The 11283-nt window shown below is 35.8% G+C and overlaps 1 protein-coding gene across 1 annotated transcript; it reads left to right on the forward strand.

Moving 5' to 3' along the window:
- The first annotated feature begins 206 nt into the window (after positions 1-206).
- On the forward strand, positions 207-10104 carry LOC138706471 (uncharacterized). Its single transcript, XM_069835800.1, has 4 exons — positions 207-361; positions 3042-3148; positions 7623-7674; positions 9688-10104. Exons 2-4 carry the CDS (start codon positions 3094-3096, stop codon positions 9923-9925), a joined length of 345 nt encoding a protein of 114 aa, XP_069691901.1. The 5' UTR covers positions 207-361; positions 3042-3093; the 3' UTR covers positions 9926-10104.
- The last annotated feature ends 1179 nt before the right edge of the window (positions 10105-11283 follow it).

The following is an 11283-nucleotide window of genomic DNA, read 5'->3' on the forward strand; positions in this document are numbered from 1 at the left end:
AATGAAATGTGTCATGTAACTCAGTCGATTAAAGTACAAAATTCATTCACATAATACTTTATTTTTTTATTTCTATGACGATGAAATGTTTTTACATATTTTGTGATGACATCCTTCCTGGGTATTACAGGAAGTAATTTCCTCCAACGCTCTTCGTGACGACAACGCAAGTCCAAAGCATGAGTAAGTCTGCATCACTGGGTAAATGTTGCTTTCCTTGAATATAAAGCCGTGACGTAGTGGCTCCTGATTCATCGATCTGTATTAATATAGGTTTTATTTGTAAGCAAAGCTCAGTTGTTATACAAGAGAAGAACTCACAAGACGTCTCTAGCTCTCAGTATCTGTGTCAAACTCAACGGTAAGTTGCGTTCAATGTACTACTAACATATAGGGTAAGTACATCATTATATAAGCAAATTTTATTATTCTGCTAGGAAACTAAATATTTACTTGTTTGTGTTTATTTGTTGTCTATCCTCTTCTACTATGTCGTATCGAAATTTTAATTTTCGCCTAACACTTGGCGGCCGGGTAGCTCAGTTGGTAGAGCAGCTGGCTACAGACTGGAAAGTCCGGGGTTCGATCCCAGGTGGTGACAGGATTTTTTCTCGTTGCCAAACTTTCAGAACGGCCCCGAGGTTCACTCAGCCTCCTATAAAATTGAGTACCGAGTCTTTCCCGGGTGTAAAAGGCGGTTAGAACGTGGCGCCGACCACACCACCTCATTCTAGTGCCGAGGTCAAGGAAAGCATGAGGCTCTACCTCCATGCCCCCCCAAGTGCCTTCATGGCATATTACGGGGATACCTTTACCTTTACAACACATTAGACCAGGCATCGCAAAACGTCACAAATTCATGACGCAATATAAATAATATAATCTTAAAATGACATTCATTCCTTCTTCATCTTGTTATTTCTTTGTTATGAACATGGAAGGTAGTGACGATCAGAAACCGCCCCTGCCATCTAGCTTAATGCGATTAAAACTTCCCACACCCGTTTTCACTTTGTGTGTAGCGATTGTAGCTATGAGATGTGGAATCAGTCAGAAGTTATACAAAAATATGCAAAACTCGTACAAAACAAGCATATTCAGTTAATTTACAAGCATAACAATTTTATCGGTTGAGTAGAAGAAATACATACGCAGAAATGTTCTTAATTCTGTTCTGAATATTTTCTCTTGGCCCATCAAAACTTTAACATAATTACGCAGTGATACATAAACGGTGAACTCCATTTTTAGAACAGCTGAGACTTACAGAGAATAGGTGGAGATCTGATTTGTGTTTTGTATTAAAATTATGAATGTTTTCATTAGTACTAAATGTACCTTGGTTTTAAATACAAAACGTCTCCAGACAAATAATGTACTCACAAGATAAGGAAAATCTTCCTATAGGCTATGTCACTGTTATTATCCTTAAGAATAAAAACTCCAATAAATAAAAACAAGTGAGCTAACAAACTCTTTTGACATTGGATGTATAATCTGATACCAAAAATAACAACATACATATAAACAGAAAAACTGCAAAGTTTCTCTAATGCTATGGCTAAAATTTTATACGGATGTGAGATTTGGAACAAAAACTTTAACAAGATAAATCAGGAATAGAGTAGCAGAGATGAAACTTTGACGAAATAATGCAAAATTACATGGCAAGACTACAAAACAATTCTGGAAAAATTACCAGAACTCAAAATCAACTCAGTTTTGGATAGAACTAAAAATTACCGTTGTAATTGAACTCAGCAACATTCATCGAATGGAGTCAGCCTGGGTAGCGTAGTCGGTATAGCCCTGGCCTTCTGTGCTCGAGGTTGCGGGTTCGATCCCGGCCCAGTTCGATGCCATTTAAATGTGTTTGAATGCGACAAGTTCATGTCAGTAGATTTACTGGCATGTAAAAGAAATCCTGCGGGACAAAATTCCGGCGCACCGGCGACTCTGATATAACCTCTGCAGTTGCGAGCGTAATTAAATAAACCATAATTTAATATTTCATCGAATGGACAGAAGCAGATTACCACATTTTAATCCTGAAATACAATGCCCGTGGAAGGAAAAGCGAAGATCGATCTCTCAAGAGACTTCCAAATCCACGTTTCATAATGTCTGACAGGCGACGTAAACATTTCTGGCAGAGTAAGAGAGAAAGGTAATTGCTGATCAACCAATGGAAGCAATCGCATTACAGGTTTATCTTGAGCTTCGGCGGACGTAGAACGCTTCACACCGCCCAAATTCAAGATAAACCTGGAATGTGACCCCTGTCATTGATTGATTAGCAACTATTCCTCTCTCTTCCTCTGCCGACAATATTTACGTCGCCTGTCAGACATTGTGAAACGCAGTATAGACTGATGCATTATAAGAACGGAACAGGCTTGGGACCTACATCCCGGATATTTTATGATGACGATGAAGACGTTCCTTTCACACTACATAGTTTAGAGACTGTCACATGCTAACTAGACGATAACGAAGCCATGGAGTAAAGAGAACAAGGCAATGCTCCGGGTAAATGATCCCTTACTCAGTTCTCAAGTCATTAAATTTGATTCATTTGGAAATTAATACCACAGTTAAGTACATTAAAATTAGACTATGTTAAATTTACTACTTGTGTCTTTATATTCCCCGGATTTACAAACACCCCTATTTCTGTACGAATAATAATGAATGCATTGCATTGCCACATCCATTCCTTTTCCCTTTCAGCTGGCAGGATTCGAATATACATTCTTTTGAAAACATCATAATTTCAATTATCCAAGGCCTACTAAATCAGTAACATCATTGCTTAACCAATATATGTGACCAGATTTCTCGAATGTCAACAGCATTAATGGTTCACGTTAAAAAGAAACAAAAAAATAATAGAATGAGACTGGGTTTGTGAACTTTTATATTTCTACTTCGTTTCGCACCATTCTTGTGCACACAATAATAATTACTGTTTGCAGGTTATTGAGACAGATTTCTGAAATTAAAACATAAACTTATTCTAATTTCTAAAATATATGTTACAGATCTTGTAACTTTGCTTTCTGTGGAATCGTCGGACATAACAAAACAGAGAACATGTCTGAAACTCCAGAAGTAAACGCAATAACTGAAGGAAACGCAAGTGAAGTGGGTGAGTAGTAACAAGTCTTATTAGTAAAATATACACACGCTTCGTAACGCTTATATGATGTTATTAGAAGCATTATGTTTCACTGTAAGGTAGGATTCGCAAAAAATCTCGATCAGAGAGGCCTGCTCTGGTTTATGATTGCAAATACAGTACATTCTAAATATGATTGTCAGTTTTTACGGCTCATATTCCCACCTATATTCCATGTGTTCCAACTTACAAGAGGATATGTTTCAAGGTACACGAACCTGTTGTACCTATGAACACATTACATATCCCTTCATTTTATTTTTTCCATCCTTAATACATCTGTAAAACAGGAAAATACATACAGGAAGTAGTAAAGGAATCTTCAATAATTATTTCAAGTATTTTTTCATTTAAAAAATTTCATTTCCCAAAATTAAAAAATAAATAAAATGTCTCCCCTATATTATACAATTTGACATACAATCCGTCTTTAAACTCTAACAACTACGGCTAAAATCTTAAGAAAGAAGATAAATATACTTTTAATAAGTATGACAAATATTGCACAACTCAATTTTATTCCAATAGGCTACGCATAATCTAATTTTTTAAATATTTTTCTTATGAGGGTATGAAGCGATAGATCACATTCATGCGATTCTTCGTACATAACAAATTAGGTAACTTGTAGACTATTTCTGCGGGTAACGCTGTTATATTATCGGCTCTGAGCTTCGATTCTCCTTCTAACATTATTTTCGTTGACCACTTCATTATCATAAAAACTGTTCTCTTAAGTTGACTTAGCATTTTGGAAATTAATGGCTTTCCTAAAACATGAAATGTTTAATATAAATCCATTTTTATCTCAAAAAAACGAGCAAAACTGTATTAAACTTTTGTTTGAAATATCTCAAAGAATAACACCCCGAAATAAATGACATTACCTACGGTTCACTCTGTATATATCTTCTTTTAACGCTCATTTTCCGTAAGATTAATTTTTTCACACAAAAAAAAAACCTTTTCTCAGCTTCTATTTAATCTAGATAGCAGACAATTTTCAGGAATTATTTATTTGGATGTTATACATGTACTGAAACAATGCCTTCGAAATTTGTTAAATTTTGCATTTGTAATGTACTGAAAATCGCTGAAAAAATACGACTGAGGAAAAAATTATTTGTTAGTAAGGAAATAAATTAAAGAAAAACTACTGTTTCAGTATGAAGTCAAGTTATGCGTTCATGAGCTATAAAAAATTAGCTGTCTAGCTTCAACAATTTTCGAGAAAGAGTTTCTTATGCAAGACATAATTTAACATTGTCAAAATAGGCAATTCCATACCCCTTTAACCTCCACTGCGCTTCGGGAGTCGAATCCAGGTGCACTAGAATGTGAGAACTCCAGTACTTGTAAACAGTGCCTACAGTTTAGGATGAATTCATTTTTCTGCTAGACTTTTATGGTAGTGTCACATCATTGTGTCAGAAGGGTATTTCATACGAATATCATCGACGTGAGAGCATGCATGATACACGAAATGTGAATCAGACCCCAGCTCACCACAATTTACATCCTGCCCACTCCCAGGCTGCCTCTCCTCTTCCATTCATGCTGTCGCCTACGTATTACGTAGCCGTACAGGGCGAGCCGTCGTCGTTTACGCAACGGTGAAGGCGGAGCACTGACTCTCCGTGGAGGTCACGATCAAGGGAGTAAATCTCGCCTAGGCCATATACGGAGATTGAAAACGTACTTAGTTCTTTGCAACTGCTGGATACGTTCCAGTTCACCTGAAGTGTCAAATAAGCCATAGGCTTAAATCACAAGTTAACTGTGGCTGGAACCGCTGAAAATTGGACTAGAATTCCATCTAGGAAGACGTTCTAGGAGCTTTAATGACGTGACACGCTGTTGTTAATGATGTCTACAGCTACTTCATTTACTATGCGACACGTTGACGAAACATTCGGAAAATATGCGAACTTACCGTCGCACAGTGGTCTGGAATGCAAATTTAGCGGGACATGTTAATAATTTTTCAGCTACCTAACAGATTTTTATGAAATTTTACACAGTAGTTACTGGTAGCATATATGTTTTGTTTGCAAGCTCTCGTTACGTTAGTATAAGGGGAACTATCTTTTATAGGGGGGCGCCTTTAGACAAAATTAGAAACTTTTCTCCTATCTGACAGATTGTTATGAAATTTGACAAAGTAGTTACAAGTAGCATATATATTTTGTATACAAGCTCTGATTACGTTCTTATAAGGGGAACTACCCCTTATAGGGGACGCAATTAGACAAAATTAGTAACTTTTGTCCTATCTAACAGATTTTTATGAAATTTTGTTCAGTAGTTACACTTAATACATTTTTTTTGTGTACAAACTCTGTTTACGTTGGTATGAGCAGAAGTGCCCCTTACAGGGGGATGCATTTAGACAAAATCTTATGGGGGGGGGAAATATAACATTTTAGGTACTATTGCACCTTTTGGACACTCGGAAAGCTTATTTGGTACATAATTAACAAGCTGTCATCTTGAATTCCTGAATTATACTGCGGAAGCAGATTCGGTTCACAGATATTGAAATAACTGCAACCGAGAAAAATTGCACTACTGCACCTCGAAAGAATAGTGCTCATAAAATATTACTTCCGCAAATCTGCGCACCTTAAAACTAGATTTAAAATAGAGGTAAATAGTGGAGGAAGTGAAAAAAAAATCATTTTTGGACGAACCAAAGGGGTTTTTTTTCTCTACCTTAGCAAAGTCTGCACTCAATGGTTATATTTATATTTTGTCCCGTGTCCATTCATGCTAATTTGACATGCTATAATAACATTAAATGTAACACAAACAAACAGTGTTACATACCTAAAGAACTACTTGACATGTTGATACCAAATATGAATGGAATCGACCACTTACAACAGAGTTACAGCACAAGGAAAACGGCAGACTCGCGGCGCTTGCTGAGTAAGAATGCTGGGTTGCGAAATGTGGCATGTTACCGGCTTCTTATCTCGCTATGCAGCCACCTCCGCTGATTAAGATTATCAATTCAGTGTTACTCAGTTATATTGGAAACATAATTTAAGGTTTTAATTTCATTTTTTTTACATGTCATTTTTCTCCATTTGTCCTCCTAAATATGGATTTTAGACCACTGTGCGTCGCCAGGATTGCCACCAGACAAAAAATGTTCGTACTAAATATTTCTCTATAAAGATACTAGATCATACGATGAGGTACTTTTCAAATCCTATTAAGTCCACTTTTTGACGTAATTGAGTCTTATAACATTTCCGCATATTCTGAACACGCTCTATCCAATGGTGAAGTTAATTCGTGTCTAACTGTATTAGGTCCCAAGCAAACAAGGCTTGAAATATAGCGTTCACTTCAAACCGTATTTTGTCCACTTCTTCGTCCATTTAAAACCATATTAAGTCCTTGTCAATATAAAAAGGCCAATTTCTTTGCGTAAAGTTCTTTGTACTGAATGATTTGGCGCTAATTCTTAACTGTCTATTGCTGCCAATATGAGTTGATTATTGGTTACCAGTGTGTGAAGGTTTGTTTCTGCTATATATTGTAAATTAAAGAAGATGGAAGGAGAAATTGCTATAAGAGAGAACAGCAGAGGTTGCAGAAAAAACTGAAAACCAAAACTGCGAGACAAAGGCAATCTGAATTTCGGTAATTAAATTTATTATTCTCTTTGTGGTTATTGCAGTGAGCCATTGTTAACTTTATTAATAGAATGTTATGGAATCTAGAACAACTTCTTCACTCTAAAAACTCTGACACGAAAACACATTCAATTGAATGCTTTTAGAATTTTATTTTATTTTCAGGAATCGCGATAAAGATTCTGACCAAATTTTGTTTGACCCAACTGGTCACCACACGGAGGGGCGCTTCCATTGTTGTGCAAATCCTGTACACTATACATTATGTTTTGTTTATGTAAACGAATTTGATAAATTTGAAGCATATTCAAAATTCCGTATTGGGAAGAACATATTTAGCTAATTATTACTCCTAAGGAAACATTTTTGCTGCAATATAGTCTATATTACTTAATTTGGAACTTTTATGTAATTTAATCGATAATACAGCTATGGGAGATGGTTTCGTTTAAGTCCTTATTCCATAAAATGTTGATATATAAACTTAGGCCTAACTTACGACTACATGACTATTTAGCTACAAATTTGTCATATTTCATTACATTCTTCAACTGTGAAAATGATTTGTAGATATTGATTATGAACAAAATTCATCCGATTTATCTAAGAGAATGTGCCCATAGACCTGAGCACAGAATTAAAGTCGGCTCATATCAGAGAAAACTTACCTACTGCCTAACAGGAATGATGAACGTTATTCTTAAGAAATAAATTCATACTTTCACAGCAGAACACTATCTTCTCATTACACCAACTATAACCTAAGCTTCATATATTTAAAAGAACCTTTCTTTTTTCAGATGACCTCCTGTCCAGTCCAGCAGAAGAGATGTCAGAATTCAGAGAACCAACGTAAGTAGGCAATAGAATATACAGTTTTACTCACAACTTATTTAATTTAAATATTACATTGATCTTTGAAAATAAAATACTGTTAACAATTGAATAATTTCATTCACAAGTTGATTTATTTCAATTTTGCATTGATTAATATTTTGGCTAACGGCGGATGCACTACCACAAGCTGGTGATGGAGATGGAATAGTACAGGAGATTCGATATACTACAATCGATTAATGTAATAGTATATAACGATAAAAGGTTGGGAAGTCCTTAAGTTTGAACAACGAGCAGAGCATTTCACAAACGTGTATTGTACAACATTTTTTCCACGATCATATTTTAAAATTGCAAATTACATTATACTAGTGGCTTGTGCAGCAAATGCTGCAAACGAAGTTCATTAGACGTTCAAATAAACATTTTTCAGATTTATTTTCGGTGAAGAATACCAGACATTCGGAAACTTATTTGCTTCCATAACAATGAAAGATACTCTCTCTCGAGCCAATACTGAAGAGAACCACGCATATAAATATCTACACCACACCGCCATTAAATATATGAAAAAGACCCAACCCCACTTGATTAATAATTATAAAAATATTTGATTTTTAATAATATTATCTTATGTAAGTTTTATAGCTTTCAGTAACATATACTATATATACTATATAGCCGCCACTCAGTAAAATATAGAAATCAAAATCTAATTTAAGTTATTCTCTACATCTACTTATATAACCCCAAAACGTTTCACTTTCATATCATCAGTATAGCATTAATATGTATAATTAATGAAAAATAGTCACATCATGGCATTAACTACAATAATATTTCATTTTTAATGGTAATAATGTCATCAAACCACCTCAAGTTTTGTAGTTTTTAATATCCAATACACAGCTGTACCCAGAAAATTACACACCATAGAATCGAACCTGTAAATTATTTTTAGTAAGTTAAGTTTTTAATAACCAATTTAATTTGAGCTCTAAATATGTCAGCATTCTTCGTGTAATATTGTTTACTGCAGTGTGTGTTTTCTTTTATTCTAAAAATGCGACACGGCCGACTTGATGCTCGCTTCGCTTCTCCTTTACAAAAAAGCGAAGAGAATATCAAGTCGGCCGTGAATGCTATTAGCTAGTTCTCAAAACTGACGGCAGATGGATTTTGGAAAATAGGAAAATTATGTTTAAAAATTGACATTTCACTTAAAACTACTATTTTTCCGAAAAACTTTGGGTTCCAAGCTTCAAAATGAGGGGTCATTTATTAAAATCAGTCCAGCCGTTTTCCCGTAATTTCCATTATCAGTTCAAATTATATATATAGATTTTGCATTGAAAAGTTAGAGCAATATTATTCCAAAGCCTTCGCAAAACTGCACTGTAATGGTAACTAAGTAACAATAAGTGCACCCCAGTCCATATACCCCAGTCCATATATCCTTTTCACTTACACCGCCTTATAAACAAACACAGTTAAGGTTCTGTATATCAGTGGTGGATTTTAAGCGACCAACGGGAGCCGAAAATTTGTAAAAGCCTGATACAATCCGTCACTGGCCTTCCTGTCCGCTAGTACCGCACCAAAACATAACTGTCTCAGCCTGGGAAGGTGGAGCGGGGAGTTAAGAGGTAGTCTGCAATGACTCAATCGAACTAATAGCTCCCAGGCCTGCTGTAGACAATGTAAAAACATTCAAATCTACTAGTATATGAGAAAAATTGGTATTTATGTCTCAATGTCCTCAGTTTTTATTCACAAGGTTTTTTTTTTCTAAAATATTTTATTAAATGTATTATACATTTACTAGAATATTACAATTTACAGGTTATGTTCTTCAGACTTTCCTTAATCTGTCTTTAAAATTTTAGATAGGTTATTTTAAAAGTTTCCTTTACTAATCGCTCCTTATATAAGTTATTGTAAACAATCAGTTACATTTTGCGACAAAAAGAGAGTTACAACTTCTGTTAAGTTGTCACTGCAAAACTAACAAACTTTTGTCTGTTGCAGGCTACCAGAAGGAAGCAATAGTAACAATCGTAGCAGGAGGAATTCCGAAGCAGTCGAACTAATTTCTGAGAACGACATAGAGGCAGAAACATCTGAAGACATTGATCCTAATGCTGATGTTGAACTGATACATCCTTACAACAGTGGTAATGGTGATTCTTCTACAGATGGTAATGGTGAATATTACTGTGTCTGTGATGAGAGGTCGTGCACTATAATCCGCAGGAATGACAAGTAATGAGACTATCTGAGAGACAGCCACCATTGAGGCTTTCGCTGACAAACCTCGAAGTTCAGTGAACTAAAACGCTTGTGACTAATATAAGTACCTATTACTATACAATGTACTATAATTTATGTAAATATTATGACAAAAAGAGATAAAATATAGTATAAAAAACTTTTTTAAACGCTGTACATTATGTACGTTTTATTGAACGATCCCTCCTTTATGTCATACATTTCCGGCTACTGTAGCCCAGGTCTTCTTATTTTTATATTATTATTATTATTATTATTATTATTATTATTATTATTATTATTATTATTATGCATTTTATAAACTCTATTTCACAGTGAGGTATATTAGGGTTATAGTTGGCATCAAGATACATTACTGCGACTTGTTGAGAGCTATTGCGCTAACCCTCGATATGGAATGAGTTGCGTGCCACAGATCCCCTACGCGCACCGCCCTAACCACATGACTCCCTTAACGACCGGTCCCTACAGCCGACAGAAATCCATATACCATTGCTGCTTCGGCAAATTCCTCCAAGAGTCCCCCCTGTCGGTCAGAGGCGAAACTCCTCCCCCGAGTAGGTCCGCCTCGGATGCTCGTTGCAGAAGTCATTCAACGTCGTTTAATTACATTCCATTGAGGCAGGTCGGGAGAAACAGCAGCTTCGAGGCCGCCTGTAGAGTGATCTGAAAACCAGAAACGGAATGATGAGGTTAAGGATGATGGGGGAGGAAAGGAAGTGGGGTTCCAAATGCCTGATGAAGTTACCTGATATTCATCCATAGGAGTGAGGGAAAAACCCCGAAAAAAAACCTCACCCAGGCAACTCCTGACCGGGAATCGAACTCGGGACCACTGGGTTCGGAGTTAGACTCGCTAACCCCTCAGCCACAACGGTGGACAATAAACATTAGTAAAGTGATAATACAAAACAATGGTCAAAGTTACAAATTACATGAATTATGTAGAAGCATGTACTTTAATGAAATAATGACTCCAGTTAAAGATTAATTGGATGTTTGAAGAATAATAACCAATGCGAAAGATATTATACAAGAAATGTCTAACCGTTTCAAATTAAATATATGACCTTAAAAAGACTATTACACTTTTACTAAATCATACTGATTCTGACCAATAAAGCGGTACGGAAGTACGTCTTTCAACGATCTTCATCTGAGCAGAGTTGGTGAACAGCTGGCACAAATTGTTTCCCGCAACATGTTAAGGTATCTTTCACCTGTCAGTGTTCCTTCAAAAAAGATTGATCCTACAAGTCCTCTGACAGATAGACTACATCACACTGATAACCCAGGAAGATTAACAGCTCGTTCTTCCATAACATGGGGATTATC

The sequence above is a fragment of the Periplaneta americana genome, chromosome 9 (genome assembly GCF_040183065.1).
Source record: "Periplaneta americana isolate PAMFEO1 chromosome 9, P.americana_PAMFEO1_priV1, whole genome shotgun sequence".
In the NCBI taxonomy this organism is placed as follows: domain Eukaryota; kingdom Metazoa; phylum Arthropoda; class Insecta; order Blattodea; family Blattidae; genus Periplaneta; species Periplaneta americana.

Bases quoted from the DNA above. Each gene is read 5' to 3' on its own strand.
- LOC138706471 (XM_069835800.1), top strand. From the start codon at position 3,094: ATGTCTGAAACTCCAGAAGTAAACGCAATAACTGAAGGAAACGCAAGT. The intron at 3,149-7,622 runs GTGAGTAGTAAC...TTCTTTTTTCAG, and splicing joins AGGAAACGCAAGTGAAGTGG to ATGACCTCCTGTCCAGTCCA. The intron at 7,675-9,687 runs GTAAGTAGGCAA...TGTCTGTTGCAG, and splicing joins TCAGAATTCAGAGAACCAAC to GCTACCAGAAGGAAGCAATA.